The 17,363-nt window shown below is 54.4% G+C and overlaps 1 protein-coding gene across 8 annotated transcripts in view; it reads right to left on the bottom strand.

Moving 5' to 3' along the window:
• The window catches only part of RGS3 (regulator of G protein signaling 3), a 140,149-nt gene that overhangs the window by 52,138 nt on the left and 70,648 nt on the right, over positions 1–17,363 (bottom strand). For all 8 annotated transcript variants that reach the window (XM_019816366.3, XM_045043535.1, XM_011288486.4 and 5 more), the window contains 3 exons: positions 17,109–17,220; positions 10,565–10,608; positions 4,055–4,177 (listed from right to left, as the gene is read on the bottom strand). In XM_019816366.3, the coding sequence (XP_019671925.1) occupies positions 4,055–4,177; positions 10,565–10,608; positions 17,109–17,220 (279 nt within the window). The remainder of the gene's footprint in view (positions 1–4,054; positions 4,178–10,564; positions 10,609–17,108; positions 17,221–17,363) is intronic.

Here is a 17,363-nt window from a genome sequence, read left to right as displayed (position 1 = left end):
GAGCACCCTGAGAACAGAGCGGGTACTGCATCGCACTCCTCTCATACCTGATGGCTGTCGGGAGCCCACTCTCCTCGGAGGCTTCCCGTCGCCCGGGCCAGTGCTGTGCACGTGGTGGGGGCTCAGTGGAGGTTCACCGAGCAAACAATCGATGTGCAGCCGTGACCCCACCGGACCGCTCTTAGGTCCCATCAGGCACCGCCTTTAATAAGTGGACTGCCACTCCCAGTCACCTCTGCCCCATTAAAGGAGAGTTCCATAGGACAGGTCTCATCCATCTCTGTGACCCCAAAGGACCTGACCTAGCATCTGGCACAGAGCTGGCATTTATCATGTATATTTGATTGAATAACCAAAATAATATGCAGTGGTCTCTCCCTACTGGCTCAGAACCTCAGTGGCCACGGGCAGGACCATCTGTGAGTTATTCTAGATTAGAAGCATCATAGCACTCCCTGTGGCAGGGAGTCTAGTTAAAGGTATCCCAGGCAGAAGAAAGGTAGGTTCCCTCCAGAAACAGATAAAGAAGCAAGTGGGCAGGGTTCTGATAAGAAAAAAGGGTGTGGTGAGCAGAAGGAAGCTGGGTCATTCATTTCTACAGAGAGAGGGAGAGCTCATACAGGCTGACCCGACCCCGGAGCCTCCTCCCCACCACGGTCAGCTCAAAGTGAGCCGGAGAAAGGCAAGGGGGCCCCCAGAGAAGGGGTGGAGGCTGGACACTGACTGCCTCATTGTGTCCACGCTGCCACAGCCGGATCCTCCCTTCCCCACCAGCTGCAACCCATAGGCACCTCAGACACAGCACAGAAAGCCTGTGACCGCCGCACCCCCAAGAGGGGAAAGAAAAGCTCTGGGCCCTAAAGGCAGCAGAGTCGACAGGCAGTCAAGTCATGTGGAAATCCGCAAGGTCTGGTTCCCTGATGGAGACTGGATGACCCCAGGCCCTCCAGGATCATCTTCCATGGTAAGCTTTCATGATAATCACAAAGCTCCAAGAGCTAGAAAGATCCATCTGACCAATACGTGAGGGACCACTGAGGAAGAAGCTGCCAAAGGTCACAGAGCAGGTGGCGGTACCTGCATCTATGTTGTCCTTTGCATCCACCTTCTTCCCGGTCCCTCTACCTTTCCCAACAAGCATTTCACATTCAGGGCATCCCGTTTATGTTTCACAAATCTGGGAAGAACTTTGTGTTCCTTGAGATGTTTGAAGAGTCCCTCAATCCAAAGTGCCAGCAAACACTGTGGAACAGGGTTGAGAAGAGACAGCATGAGACTTTGGGGAGCTGTCTTGCAAAGCCCTCTTCCCCCGGAGAGGCATCTGAGTTAGGGCAGGGAGCAGCCTGGCCAGCAGTTCCCTTGTACAGCAGAAGGTGGAGCATTCCCAGAAAGAACAAAGAAAAGGTGTTTTTAAAAAAAAAAAAGGCATGCTACTCAGTCAGGACGAATTGATCAAGTGGGGCTCTTTCTGCCTGAAAAGCAAGAAGCTGGGGCCTGAGCGCTGCTTGCTTGGCCTTCCCTTTTCTGTCTCCCTGGAGGTCAGCAACCTTAGCAGAAAGGCTGTGGACCAGCCCTTGGCAAAGACATCCGTGGTCACCTCTGAGGCTGCCAGGACCTGGTAGAGCTGAGCACTGGTGGATAGCTGCTGGGCCAGCTGGACGGCCACCAGGCCACTCTACGGGATGAGAAAATCATATTTACCGGAACTTCTCTCAGGGAGCTTTTTGGAAGACACGAGAAGAAATAAGTTGCTAAGGCTCTTTAAGTGTATATGCCGGGGGTGGGGGGTGAGGGAGCTTGCGCTTGAGACCCCAAGGGGCTCACCTAACAAAAGATGTTTACATAACTCCCTTCTAAGGAGTGAGCCAGTGGGGTGTGCAAGGGCTGGGGCAGGGCCCCATTTTCAGCAAGGAGGCAACTCTGAGGTTGTCTCGGTGGTCAAGCCCTCCTTTATGCTTCTCCACCCAACACACAGCTTCTCCATTAAACACACACTTCAAGAGTTTTGATTTGAAGAAGTGTCTAACTGTTGCCAGCCCAGGGTTCCTGCATGTCCTGGCATGGCCCTGAAGCCAGGCCCCAAACCCTGAGGCCCTTCCAGCGTCAGCCAGCCAAATCCACAGCCTATGGGGACCAGAGCCCGTCTCAGAAACTCAGACTAGGGTGCCTCGGTGGCTCAGTCGGTTAAGCGTCTGACTTCAGCTCAGGTCGTGCTCTCACGGTGCACGGGTTCAGGCCTCTCAAAGGGCCCTGCGCTGACGGTGATTGCGATTCTCTCTCTCCCTCTCTCTCTCTGCCTCTTCCCCCGCTTGGGCACTCTCTCTCTCTCTCTCTCTCTCTCTCTCTCTCTCTCAAAATAAATAAATAAACTTCAAAAAAAAAAAAAAAGGAAGGAAAGAAAGAAAAGAAACTCAGACTATCTTCAGTCGCTCAAACTTTCCTCCCAACCAAAGACAGAGAGACCTCCCAAGGCCCTGAGAAGATTATTGCCAACGTACTCCAGAGCTTGCAAACTCTGAAGTTAAAGCGGAAAGAACTCTTTCCCCTGGAACCATAAAGAGCTAAGCGCCAAATATAAGAAAGCTGGGGGTGTGAGTTCAGCCATGGGACATCCCAGGGACCACCCCGGTGAAGAGAGTGGCCTGGTTTCTGACCGTGACCAAGCCGGCAGCCTACAGCCTCAGAGACAGGTCTCTGTTTAGTAGAAGAACCTGACAGCGGGACGGTAGCAGGAAGCAGCTGGGACAGAGGTGGGGGCAGTGCGCAACCCATCAACTATGATTGATTGAGCACCTACTGCATACCGGGCACTGTGCCACGGACTGCATATGCACCATCTCATTTCATCCTCCCAGCAACCCTTCGGAGGAGGAACTGTTGTCCCCAGACGGGGACGCCAAAGCACTGGGTAGCAGAGCGACTTGCCCAAGGTCACAGCACCAGCCAGCAGTAGAGTGTGACTCGAAGCCCCCCCTCTTCCCACTATCCTCCCTCATCAGAGTTACTCCTGCCCCTGGCTAGCGTAAAACAAGATAACTTTCAAGTCTGGGATTACAGAATTCTCAGACTCTTACTCCCTTCCTTTGGGAAGAGCTGGGGAGCGGCCGTGCACCACTGCCGTTCCAGACGAGGCTGCCCAGGAACCTGCTGCCCTCAGCAGGCCTGTCCCCACAGCCCCCCGCCGTATGCTTGCTGGAAGCAGGGGGGAGAAGAAAGGAGATCAGCAAGTTTCCCGGCTGGCGCTCACTGTCATTCACCCTCTCCCCCTGAGCCAACAGACCAACAACTCAGATCCTTTCACAGCCAGCTAAACCAAATCCCCAAATTTCCAACACTTCCACCTAAGAGAAGCCACCCGTGGGCCTCAAATGGGAAATACAACCGTGCCTTGTGGCTGGCATCTGGCTGACAAAGGGGATGGCTATGGTCCGGGTCCTGTCCCATCCCCTCTAATAGGGGCACGGGACCAGCTGACGGGTGCCTATCCCAGGTCAGCCTCAGCTGGGAGGCTCTGACCTTCCGTGATGCTCCAGCTGGCCGGCCCCCAGTCCCCAGCAAACTCCACTTGGTTCCACTTGGCTGTGGCCTGCATCGAATTAGAACAGTTTCTGTCGCAGGCATCTCCTCCCAACAATGCCTCCCCTCGGCCAGTGCTAAGCACCAGCTTGCTGCCCCTGGGCACGACCTATCCAATAGCAAAGGGGGGCCACATGCCAGGCAGCAGTCGCAGGCCAATCCAAATTAGACCTTGCCACAGGCAAACCATCGGACAGAGCCGAGAGGTGATGGCCATGCTCCATTAGGCTCTGTCACTCTACCTGAGCAGTGTGAAACCCACTCAACAGACCCAGTGAAATCGAAATCCACTCCACAGACCCAGTGAAACGCCAAAGGGGAGAGACCTTCAAGCACGGGCCTCCTTGCTAAGAGCTTGTTGCTCAGATCCAAGTCCTAAGCTGGAGCTGGTCCCAAGCTCAATTCGGAGGCTTGAGGGTCCAGGCTGGCGGAGGGGAAGCCGGGCAGCCAGGGCTGTGGCCACTGGCAAGGCCCTTACCTTGCTCTCCGGGGGCGAGGCCGCCAGCTGTTGCTGCTTAGCGATGTTCTCCGACAGGCACCAGCACACTCGCTTCTTCTGCTCCTGTGAGTGCGCTTCCAAAGTGAATAAGCACTCTGCCTTCTGACGTCAGGGAAAATAGAGAAAAGGATGGTCAGGGCTGCTCCCTGGTTCAGGGGGCTCCCAGGCCCAAGCCCATCCCCGGGCCCCAGAGGGCGAGGCTGAAGCAGGGAGGGGAATGCCCGCTAAAAGCCACAAATGCACACCAATCCCCAGTGACATCGAGGCAGCCAGAGGAGCAGGGAAGCCGGTTTGGGGGCCAGCTGGCGAGCGAGCGGTGTGCCCGCGGGTTGGGGGAAGGGTGGGAGGCGCTGGTTCCCAACACAGTGGAGGCCTGTGGAGAGCCACAGGGCAGCAATGGTGAGGTCACCCCCGGGGACAGGCAGCACAAGGCAGCAGCTGGGGGAGCACGTGGGGAACCCAGAGGGCCAAGGTCTCCAGCCCTCTGATGCTCTGTGGAGCCAGGACCCCTCCTCCAGCTCACAGAACCTCCCCTCCTCCCACCTCAGCACACTCTCTGATCACAAGGCCGAGATCAGATGGGCAGTTGGACAGACACACCAACAGAATGCAAACAGAAACTCGGGTCCCTTTAGAAAGTCTTTGCAGGCATGGTCATGTGGCCTCCTACAGCTCCACCAGCGCCTGACACATGAGCTGGGTGTGATCGATGACGACTCAGCTCTGCAGCACGCCAACAGACTTGGGCACCGGCACTGCTGTCGTTTACATCTCGCTTTGCTATCTGACCTTGTTAAGTGCAGGCTCGTCTCCCCAACTAGACCAGAAAGTCCTTCCGGGAGGGCCTTTTCCACCTTGGCCTGGCGCAGAACTTGGCAAGTAACGGCCTCGGTGAGCTCTGGCTCCTGGAGGCACTTCCGGGATGAGGTCAAACCCGGGCCAGCCTTGGCACCAGCGCCAGGGCGCTGCTAAGACCCAGGGAGTCGGCCCCTGGGGAGTCAGCACGTGGGGCGGTCCAGCAAGCCCAGGGCCATCATCCACTCTAGGACATGCTGGTCCGAGGACAGCAGGCTCTTTCTGACTCCACTGGAATTTGATTATAACCCCACAGCGCTGCGATTATATGAGCTCAGCCAGGGAGCTAAGAGCAGGAGCTGGATGGCTTGGAACAGAGGAAAACAACAGTGTTTCTAGGCAGTCCTCCCCCGTTTTGCAGTGGGACAGACCTGGTTGAATCCCAGCTTTGCCACTTCCTGACTGTCTGCCTCAGGAAAGTCTATAGAATGGGAGTGGTGACATCCCTCCCTCTCAGAGCTAGTGAGCGGGTAAGTAACGAGAGCAGTCCGAGACCTCAACAAACAGCAGCTACTGTTGTTACTACCCGTACTTCATTTATCTAATAAATATTTGTTGAGCACCTGCTGATTTTCAGGGACTATACTAGGTCCTGGGGGTGAAGAAACAAATAAGAGAGACCGAGCTTTGGCCCTCAGGTTGTGGCAGACATAATAAGCCAATAAACAATTAAATAACATTATCAGTTGTGAAAAGGCCAAAAGGGAGAGATCCTATTTGAGCCTGGTGGTCAGAGAAGGCCTCTCCGAAGGGCCAGCAAGGCAAGTGCTCGGGAGAAATCGTTCCAGAGAGAAGGAACAGCACATGCAAGGGCTCTGAGCTGGGGTGGTTACCAGCATCATCTAATAGCGCTGGGGGTTCTTCTCTGTTCTGCTACCCCACCCGACCCCCAGGGATGTCACCCTTCAGGGCGGGGCCGGCTCCTGTGCTAAGTGTTCCCGGGGGGAAGCCAGCCCTGCCTCTCCTGCCCCAAAGTGCTCAGAAGCTGATCTTTCTAAAGGCATCAGAGGAGAAAGGGAACAAAGTGCCGCCCCTTGGCTTCGGGGAACCGGGAGGATGCGGTGAGGCAATCCTACCACTTAACAACAGATTCCTTCCACTTCTCAGAACCCCCAACCCACTGCAGGGGAAGGACACGCCCAGCAAAGAAAGACCCCAAGATTCCCCGCACGGAAGCCAGCTGGGGGCGGGAGCCGACCTGTCTCGTGAGGCTCCCCTGTCGGGTGAGCGGCAAGGCAGGGACCATGGTCCTTTCCAGCTTGGAAACGCTGCATCTCCACAAAGTTGGCCCTGCCTCTACCTAGCTGTTTGGGCTTCAGCAAATCCCTTCATCTCCCCGAGCCAAACTTCCTCCTCGGTTTCTGTTCTGAACCTGGAATTCTGCCTAAATAACAATTCGTTTTACCTCATCATCAATTTTAAAGAGCACTTTCCCCATCCATGCTCTCATTTTGATCTTGACAATTCCATGAAGAGGTAGAGAGGGCTTGGATGGCTACTCCCGATTCAAGGAAGGGAAAAACAGAGGCTCGGGGTGGCTAAGGCCTTCGGGAGGTCTTATGGCCAGTGAGCAGCAGAAGAAAGACCCAAAGCCTTGGAGAACCACCTGTTGAGAGCTCCATCCCCAGCTAGGAGGCTGGCAGAAATGCTCCCCCTTGCAGACTGAGCCCAGAGGCAGCCAGCCTGCAAAGCTTTCAGAAGAGCTCTATCAGCCAACGAGTCTCACAGCAGCTGCAGAGCTCACTGGTAGCTTTTTGTATAACCCTGCCCTGCCCTAAGCTCCAGGATGGCGGTCCCTTCCCACAAAAGTGCAGGAAAGCCTCCCCTCACAGTGACAGAGCTACCAGCATCCTAAGCTTGAGACATCCCTGTCACACGCCATGATTCGCACAGTGCGAAGCACTTCACCAGTGGGGTCTTGGTCCTTCTTCCAACAACTTGCAAGGTAGAAGCTGTGACTCTCTCCATTTTCCTGACATCCACAAGAACCACTTCCTCTCCCCTCCCCTGTGGACAATCTCCTTTTAGAAAGTCCTATTTCTCTACCTGGGATGGTGACCATATGACCTGTCCCAACAGTAGAGCTCAGGGAAGCTGGGTGTCTGGCTCTGAGAGCCTGAAGCTGAAAGCCCCATAATGCTAGAGAATCCAGAAGCCTTCTGAGGCACCGAAGACCTAAAGTCAGGCCTCGTCTGGGGCCAGGGGTTGGCTGTCTCAGATGGGCAAACATTTTGGGAAGACCTTTCCTCCCAAGGTTCCTTTCAAGGAACTTTGGAGGCTGGTCTGGATGAGAGAGAGAGCACAGAACCAGCTCCCTCCAGGGAAGCTAAATTCCCAGCTGTGGAAATCCGTCCACATCAGGGACCTCATGGCCTGCCTGGCGGCCTGCATATGAACAGCCTCTCTTAATCCCCCATGTGATCTACCTCATTGCTTTCGATGCTGTTGCACACTGTGCCCTCTAATACCAGGACCCATGGTCAAGGCTGTAAACAGCCCTGAAGGCATCCTCACATGACTCACTCAGAGGCAGGACCTCCTGATGGCACAGCACTGGGCCCGGACAACTGCATTCAAACACGAGCATCCTCAAATCCAACCAGAAACCCAGGTCCTCCTGGGCTCTTTAAAACCCTCATCTTGGGGCACCTGGGTGGCTCTGTCAGTTAAGCCTCCGACTTTGGCTCAGATCATGATCTCACAGCTCACGAGTTCAAGCCCTGCGTTGGGCTCTGTGCGGACAGCTCAGCCTAGAGTCTGCTTTGGATTCTGTGTCCCTCTCTCCCTGCCCCTCCCTTGCTCTCTCTCTCTCAAAAATAAATAAACATTATGGGGCTCAAACTCATGAGCTGCGAAATCATGACCTGAGCCGAAGTCGGACGCTCAACCGACTGAACCACCCAGGCACCCCAACATTAAAAAAATTATCAAAAAAAAATCAACATCTTGCCTTACCTCCTTGTTCCTGAATTAATATAATCTTTGTATGAACTAAAACCTCTTCTGCTACTATTTGTTCATTTGCTTTGACAAAAGTCCTCCCATTTAATTCTAATAACCTTATGACACAGGTAGGAAGGAAAGGCACAGCTGTTACCATTTTCCAGATGGGAACACTAAGGCTCAGAGAGGTTAAGTCAGATGCTGCAGGAGACCTCTGGAAAGGAGATTCAAATTCTGTCTTCTGCCTCCTCCAGAGCCTGCAACCTTACCACATTTGTATAACTCTAAATGCACATTACAAGCAACATGAGATATCCCTCTTAGCTTACTTTTTAAAAGGTCAATAAATCATTGGTGATGTCTCCAATGGAGAATAAATGAATATGAAAAGCTCTCCCCCTGTTATGAAGCTGACAATAATAATAACTACCATTTATGGAGTACTCACTGTGTGCCAGGCTCTGTGCTAAGTGCCTTGGACAGGGTATCTTATTGAATCTCATTTAATCATTACAACAACCCTGCCAGGTAGGCCCCATCAGCCTTTCTTCAGAAAGGACTACGTGACTTGCCCGGATCATTCATTTAGGAAATGGCAGAGCCAAGATTCAAGTCTAGGTCTTCCTAACCACAAAGCATAGGCTCTTCGATTAATAGAGCCAAGATCAGATTTGAAGAGACTGGTCCTTGACCAACATGCCCTTTGACCCAACGCCCCCGGTGTTCTGAAGCCAGTAGGGAGGCTGCATCTGTCCCATGGATTTGCAGGGATTGAAGGGTACCTGTCCGGGAGAATAGCGACTCCAGGACCAAGGACTACGTAGGACAATCCCACCAGGGACCTACTGCTGGGAAAACCCAGCATGCTGCCACCCAGGCAAGTGGGATTTTCTAATGAAGTGGGAAAATCTCTCCAAATCCTGACTCCCTTGCCCTGGTTTCTTTTTGGGTGCCCCCTGCATGTTAGACAGTGAAGATAAACCGCTTGTCAGAAGTTCCAATTAAGATGTGAGTTTGGGGTTCCCCATGGGGACCCAAAACCACCATGTGGAGCCTGTTTGGGGCTACAGAGCAAGCAGGCATCTTGTCTTCCTGTTATAGACATGCCTCACGAGCAGCAGCCCTGTTATGAGAAAAGAGAGGCTTCTGGATGCCTGTGAGCTCCAATCTCCCAGTCCCTCTGGGTCAGAACTCCTGGTGCTTTACTGAAATAAAAGGCCCCTGGATCAATATCCCTTCATCAGCTTTGGAGAGCTAGGTCACAACTCCCTGGAAGCCAATAAGCAGAAGTGCTTTTCTCTACGAAAACAAACCAGACTGGCAGGAAGCTCTCTTGGCATTAAAGAACCCAGAGCTTGATTTCAGCCCCTACCAGAGAGAACTGGAATCCAGAGGGGTGAGGCTGAGGGGCCAGGGCTCTGGCATTTCTCAGCCTGGTCCACAGCTCCTAGGCTGTTTTCTGTCTTTGCCAGATACTTCCCGTGCCTGGTGGAGATGTGCCAACCCAGGGGAGGACATCTAATGCCTTTCTGGCCCTCAGGTTGCCACTGTAGGCAATCGAGGTCCCCAGCTCAGCTCCAACAATGTCCACTGCCCTTTGGAACTCTCTGCTCTCCCCTGAAGCTAACTGGTCAACTCTGTCATCTCCCCCAGTCATCTGTTCACCCAAGGGGACACTCTTGAAGGCCTGCACCTCTTTTCATAGCCAGGAAACAAAGGAATGATTTTTCAATCACAAGCCACATACACATTCCTTCCCAAAAGGGTGTACTCCTCTTGGCCAGCATAGACCATGCCCTACCCCAGCATCTTGTCCCATAAGACTGGCCCGTTCCCCAGACTGTGAGGTGGGACCAACTCAAGCAGAAGCAGAGGACAGAAATGGGTCTAATGAATCCTTGCTTGGAACAGATACTGCCCCTGCTCATATTAGCAGACAGCCAAGGTCGGGAACAGAAAATTTGCGGAAAATTTAAGTCATCGTATGGCTCAGTGGCTCTCAACTTTTTCACAGCCATGGACTTCTGTGATTAAACCCCTGGTCTGAAGATATTTTTGTCTTCCAAAGCAGTAAGTCATTCGCCTGATTTTGTCCAGCAAAGGGATAGCACTGCTCGTATGAGTTTCTGAGCAGACTGAAATAACCAAGAATACCAACCATATTATTCCAGGCCCAAACACGGACACTTAATATTTTCTTTAGCCTGCATTATCTGGCCCAGGTAAAGATGCAATTACCTTCAGGCCTTTTAAAACACTGACAAGATTCTGTAGGAGGGGTCATGGGTGGTACTTCCGGGAAAGAGAGGAAGAAAGAGGCAGGCACAAGAATTGGGGAAATCTCCAGAAGGAGGGCTACCAACTAGGTAAATAAGGTGATGCACAGCTGTCAGGCCACACCCTCTCTGGGAACCCCGCAGGTGCTGGTGACCAAGGTTCCTGAGCAGGGGATCACAACGTCCTTCTGTCCCCTCTAGGCACTTCTGTGCCCACTGCTCTTCCACGCAGAGGTGAGAGGCACTGAGGTAGGGACTGCTGTCCCCATTCTACAGGGGGAGAAACCTGACCAGGACCACTGTACAAGATGATGTGGAGCCTGGCACCAGAACCCTAGACTAGACCCAGACCAATGTCGTCTCACTAGCACCAGGCCACAGAGCCCTCTCCTCTGATCCAGGGGCAAGGACTCACCTCTGCTAGATACAGCACACAGAATTTCAGGTCTTCTGAAGAACCTTGGAGGAAACAAAAAGTAAGACTTGCATTAGAGTTGGCTGCAGAGTCTAAGCAGTTTGCTCCAGTAATGCCAGCTGCCTTGCCCAGAAGCCTGTATGCAGTACTTCCTGGAAAAAGAGGAGGAAAGAGGCAAGCACAGGGGACAGGGGAATCTCTGGAGGAAAGCCCACTTAATGGCCAAGCAGACTGAGGCACAGCAGTAAGGCCTCTGTCCACAAGTGGGCCTCACTCAAGGAATGCTGAGGTCCCACCCTCATGAGAGGCAGCCAGGAGCACCCTCTGGGCATCAAACAGCCACATGCGGGGACCCGTCGTCCACCTTAGGAGGCCTCCGTCTTTCCCTGCTCCCTGTGATGACAGACACGGAGGCAGCACACATTTGGGTTTTCCTTCAAATGCTCCCAACTGCCTTCACCATTTTGAAATTCAACAAGGAGCCACACATTTGCTGGATGGACCTAGGAATGTGTGGGCTGTACAGTGAGCTCCCCAATCATGGGCTGGCTGTCACCCACAGATGGTTTCCCAGCCCAGGCCCAGCCCCCTGGTGTTTTCCTGGAATCCTAATCTCAAATCCCAGATTCAACCATCCTCCACCTCTCCACCTGGGAGGCAGCTGGGAAGGACCATCAGGCTCTCTGCTCCTGCAGCAGAAGAGTGGAGGAAGAGCACCTACAGAAGATGTATTTAGTCAGGGTGCTTCAGAAATGCAAAGATCAAGAGAGGCCCCCAGCCTGTTGGGGATGGCTTCTTGGAAGAGGATCCTCTGGAACTCGAATGCAAGATGGGAAGAAAGGACACTCCGGGAGGTGGGAACAGCATGAACAAAGGCATGTAGGTACAGAAGCACACGGTGTGGTTCGAGGTATAGCAAGTGTGAAGAAGGCCTGCCCCTCCCTGACCGTTGTGGGCTGCTCCCCAGACCCTGGCATTACTCCCCACCAGGGCATTCTTCTGGGCACAGGCCCAGCATGGTTGATTTCCTGAATGTCAAGCAATTGGCCTCACTGGGCAGGGTGTCATTTTGAGAGAAAGAACAGTACAACACGTGTAACGACACACACGTACGGTGCCATGCACCACCCACGGTGCCAAACGCTGTCCGTGTATAAGCTCAACCCTTGTAAACACCCCTCCGGGGCAGGGGTGATTGTCAACCATGATTCATGTGAGGAAACTGAGGCTCAACACATATTTGAATCAAAGAAATTGCCCAGTGAACCAAAACGTGCTGCAAAGTTAAGGTGACAAAGTAACAGAGACAGTCGGTCAAGCCAATTCCTAAGAAAAGGCCCTTGTGTGGGTGAAGGCCGGTCCCCTCCGGAAGCACGTACATGGGTGGTTCCCTGGGCAAAACTATCCCTAGGGCCAGGGGTGCCAGCAAGAGCTAGATAAAAATAGTTCATAAGTGAGGCGCCTGGCTCGCTCAATCAGTAGAGCGTGCAACTCTTAGTCTCAAGAGTCATGAGTTCAAGCCCCACGTTGGGCGTGGAGCCTACTTAAAAAAAAAAAAAAAAAAAGTCCGTAAGTAAGTAGGGGGTTCATTTTGGACTTAGAAGAAATCCTTCTACTTCTCCACATTTAAAGGAGAGTTTAGAGGGGTACCGGGCAGCTCAGTGGGTTAAGCCTCTACTGAAACTCTTGGTTTCAGCTCAGGTCACGATCTCACAGTTTGTAGGTTCATGTGTTCGAGCCCTACATCAAAGCCCCAAGCTCTGCTTGGGATTCATTCTCTTTCTCTCAAAATAAATAAGCATTTAATAAAAAATAAATAAAAGAGGGTTGGGAGAGAGAGGGCCCCACCTAAAGGGCCCCATCATGTTTCAGAAACCTCTCATTTGAGGGGCACCTGGGTGGTTCAGTTGGGCTAAGTGTCAGACTCTTGGTTTTGGCTCAGGTCAAGATCTCATGGTTTCATGAGTTGGAGCCCCACGTCGGGCTCTGGGCTGACAGTGTGGAGCCTGGTTGCGATTCTCTCTCTCTCTCTGCCCCTCCTCCACTCATGCTGTCTCTGTCTCTCTCAAAATAAATAAACTTAAAAGAAACCTCCCATTTGAAAGCTTCTGTCAACTCCTTGCCTTGTTGAGGATGGAGACAAGGGAAGGTGGTTTCTTTTGTTTAAGAAAACATACTTGGATGTCTCCTTGACTTTCCAGAAGCAGATCTGAGTGCCAAGGGGGAAACAAAAAGCTCTATGTAAGAAAATAACAGAAATTTGGGTTTTAGATGCTGGCAGTGAGAGGAAAGAAGGCTCTAGAAGGGAGGGGAAAGCCAAGGAAATGGGAGTCTCAGGGAGACAGTAGGCCGAGGTTGGGGGAGACTCAGCCTACTACATACCCCTAATGGCTAGGGGGTGGTTGATGATTGCTTGACAACTTTTCCTGTGCTGTGACACGCCCTACCACCACCCTCCTACATTACCCCAAACCTTCACTGAAATCCACTGCACATCACGGCCTCGTGCTGGCAGCGCTCTGAGAGAAGGACGGAATGGGGTCAGTGCTCAGCATGTTTCACAGCCTCACAAAGGGACAACAAGACTCGGGAGCCCAGGGTGCCAGGAAGGAGCCCCAGCTGCAGAAAAGCAGGCTGTGAGCTGGAGGACCCAGGAGAGCAAACTCGGCCATCAGAAACCCTTCTGCAACATCAGACTGGGCTCTGGGCTCTCCAGAGTATAGAAATGGGGTGAGTGTAAAGGACAAGGGACACAGAGGCACACAGGTGGGTTTTCCACCCAACGTTCCAACTGCCTTTACCATTTGGAAATTCCACAAGAAGTCATCGGCTCCTGGGTGAACCCTGCTTCCTGCCCACCCTACCCCCCCGCCCCCAAGGATCATGGGCCATGCAGAAAGGGTCCCAGAGGCACACAGATGGCTTCCCCACCCAGGTCTGACCCCTCTGTCATGTTTCCAGAGCCCTCTCAAGCCTGATCTGAGATCCCAGACTCAGCCATTCTCCAAGCCCTCTCCACCCTGTGTGACAAGCCTGGAGGCATGTTGTTTCCATTTTCCAGTTGCAGAAACTGAGACCCAGGGAGAGAAAACAACGTGTACAGGCATGCAGCAAGTAAGGGGCAGAGCTGAGATTTGAACCCAGGACTGCTGCCTCCGAAGCCTATGTTCTGACCACCGCATCACACTTCTGCTCCCCACACTGGCGCCACCCCAGAGATGGGGGTGCATCTCTTCCCCTGTCGTCGCCCTGGCAGCCAGCACTGAGGTGAGCTCTGAGGATGTGCTCGGCAATTATCAACTGACTAAATTTAACCCCAAGGCAGTCCAGCAGCTGGGACCTACGCAGCTGAGTTCCCAAGACTGGGCTCCTGGCCCCCCGGGGTAGATGGAGAGCCCAAGAATCAGCTGGACATTTCCAGGCCATCCTGAAAGACCAGAGCAGGCCAGGAAGACACCCAGTGGGTGGGATGCTGGCCACCTGGAAGGTAGAAACACAAAGACCAGCAAAGCCAGTGGGCGGCAGAGACAGGAAGAGGCCACAATGGGCCCCGGATGACCGGAGATGTCCCAATTGTTAGCGCCAGCTCTCCGCCTGTTCCCATTACACTGCCGTTCGGACCTGCTGAAGCTTGGGGGATGCTGGGCAGGAGGAGGGCAGGTTTAAGTGGCCACCACCAGCTGGGAGCCCTGGAGGAGAAGGTGCTGCTCCCCAGCCCCCAAGCTGGGCAGCACTTCTAGTCTCCTTCTAGTCATTCATGCATTCCTTCACCTTATAACCATTCACTGGGCACCCACAATGTCTGTGCCTTGTGCTAGACCCTGGGAGGATGCTTGGCCAGCAGAGCTAAGCTCCATTCAGGCAAGTCACACACGGGAGTCATTGGTCCCTGGGTGGGATAGATTCTCCCCCGCCCCCAGGAAAAGCCCTCGCCAGCCCCAGCCTGCAGGAAAGGCCAGTGTGCTCCTTGTTACCATCTTTGCCCCCAAGTGAACTTGCCACACATGTTGACTTGAAAGGGACACACCTGCGAGGCACAAGCAACATTAATCAGAAACCATTCTGCCACCAGAAGCTCCAGCTGAGGTCCTAAATGGATCTCTTAAGGGCCTCACTCAGGCACTTGCTACAGCAGCAGGTCTCTTTGGGCGCCAGGGAGATGGGCAGGGAGTCAGGCGCCAGGACCCCGGACCCCACAGCTCCAACTCCGACTGCAGGAGAAGGGGACACTGAACTTCTCCCACACCCAGGCCAACCCGATAGGCTCTGATGACCGCGGTCATCTCTCCTGAGGAGTCCTGGCCTTGGCCACCTTCAGCCCACCGTTTTCAGGGAGAGGATGTGGTCTCCGGCTCCAGGAAGCCATGCCTGCACAAGGCTGCTGTTCACATGAGCTCAGCATCTGGAAGGTTTCTCTGAGGCACCTCAGGCCCCACCCCACCCACTCTGACCAGCTGCCACCCGGTGGAAGATGGGGCTCACCCTGGTCTGAGGGCTCCAGGAGGGGAAGATCCCACCAATTCCCAGCCGAGGCGACCCACCCAAGGATGGAGGTAGGACATATGGGCACCGTCCAGCATCTCACGGCAACCTCAGGGTCCGTGTGGGGATGTCAGGGCTGGGGAAGAACATAAAGGGCTGGCCCAACCCTTCTTTCACAGAGACGCCGGAGCCCAGAAGAGGCAAAGGGCCAACTGAAGTACGTTAGCAGCAAAGCCGAGCCCAGACTCCAAACACCCAGCTACTACCCTCGGCTCTTCCACTGCCCTCTTCTCTCTCCCACCCACCCCCCACCCAAAGCACAGCCAGTTTGAGCCCCTCTTCTTTCCCCTCCCTCCTTCAGGAAGCTGAGCAGACAGACGCAGGGCCTGGGCTTGTGGGCCCAGACCCGAGCGAGGAGCAGGATGATCACAACTGAGCTCATGAAGGCTCAGTTCTTACAACCAGTCAGCCCATATTACCGAGCAGCCCACCCCTGACTGGGCCCTGATGGTCTGAGCCCACAGAGGAAGGGCCTGCCCAGCGAGTGCCTGTGTGAGTCCGAGTGCAGGGGGGTGGCAGGGAGAACGGTGTGCGGGGGGGGGGGGGGGGGGAAGCCGGGTATGAGGGAAACGGGGAGGGGCAGGGAAGCCAAGGGCGGAGTCCACTGTAGCTCTCACCTGCCCCCTCCCGTGGGCACCGGGGAGCCAGGGTCCCAGCAGAATTTGCTCAGAGGGTCGCTCCTCACCTCCTTGGTTAGGCCCAGCCGCCCCAAGGAAAGGGCTGCCCCGGGAGAGGCGACTTGCTTTTTGTCCCCCCTCAGGGACTGCCCTGGGCAGTGGGCAGCAGAAAGCTCGAGACAGAGAAGGAGAAGTTGTGAGCGACTTCCTGAGCGGGGCAGCCCAAGTGGAGGTTCTCACACCCCCTGGGTTTCTAAGGAGGAAGAACAGTGGGGGCGCCGAACACACAGGAACACAGGACAGGTCTGCAAACGGGCAGGAAATTTTCCTGGAGCAAAACCCGTCAAAACAGAATTCTTTCTCTGGGTAATATTTTCCTCCCTGCCCCTGTCGCCCATACTCAAACAGGTCTGTTGTTGTTTTCATAATCTGCGAGAGGAAATCGAGCCCCTTTCAGCAGAGACTTCAGGCGCCAAACCAAATCGCTCAACAGATACTCCCAGCTGGCTTCCCCTTCCCCTCTTCCTCCGAGTGGAAAGTTTGCGGGAGACGTTCACGTCATGCTCCCACGCGCTCCCTGCTCCTGGGGCTCTGGCCTGGGTGACGCAGCTGGGTGGCGACGGAGTGGGGCACGCCCATTGGGGTTCTGTGTGGGGAGTGGGGGCGGCAGCTAGCACGGCCTGGGCACCTGGCGTGGGCCGGGCATTCTGCATATGACCTAATGTAATCTTTTTTTTTAAGTTTTATTTATTTTTGAGAGAGAGAGAGAGAGAGAGAGAGTGCATGTGCATGAGCAGGGGAGGGGCAGAGAGAGGGAGACACGGAATCTGAAGCAGGCTCCAGGCTCTGAGCTGTCAGCACAGAGCCCGACATGGGGCTCAAACCCACAAACCATGAGATCGTGACCTGAGCTGAAGTCAGATGCTTAATCCACTGAGCCACCCAGACGCCCCTGACCTAACTTAATCTTCACAGCAACCTACTGGTGGCCCCACTTGCATGTGAGGCAACAGGCTCAAAGAGGTTGAGTAAAACTTGCCCAAGGTCACAGGTGGTGAGGGGCAGGGCCCAGGTTTAAACACAGGTCTGTGTGAGTCCAAAGCTCTTCCCACTCCACTCCACGGCCTCCCTGAAACGTGCCCGGGACAGAAACCTCCCAGCAAAGCTCCGGGGGTACAGTACAGCCTAGAATGGAAGGCAGGTGTCGGAGAGCCTGGCGGCCCGGGGGCAGGGCCTCACCTGACTACACATGCTCAGATGCCCCATGGCTGGCTGGCAGCCCCACTGTCGGAGGCACTGATCCGAGCTGGGCATCCATGCCACCCAGAGTAGTGGGGCTCGGGGCAAGTGGGAGGGAGTCTGGGGCATCTCGGGTCCACACCTACCTTCCTGCAGCTTCACACTCTGGAGGTAGAGGGGGTTCCTCAGGACGTTGCAGCGGCCCGGCTCATCTTCCTTGGTGAAGAGCAGCAGATCCGAGTAGGCAAATAGCGTCACCTGCATCGTGAAGGAGCAAACACAAGCGGCTGTTCTGCTGTCCCAGAGGCCAGGAGCCACAGCCTCCCCAGGACGTCTGGGCAAGGGGTCCTTGTCATCTCGGGCAGAAGTAGACTAGATCAGACTCTCAGCGTGGCGTCGGC

The sequence above is a fragment of the Felis catus genome, chromosome D4 (genome assembly GCF_018350175.1).
Source record: "Felis catus isolate Fca126 chromosome D4, F.catus_Fca126_mat1.0, whole genome shotgun sequence".
Lineage (NCBI taxonomy): Eukaryota > Metazoa > Chordata > Mammalia > Carnivora > Felidae > Felis > Felis catus.
Note: the sequence above shows the minus strand (reverse complement) of the source record. Positions and strands in the feature narration are given on the sequence as shown.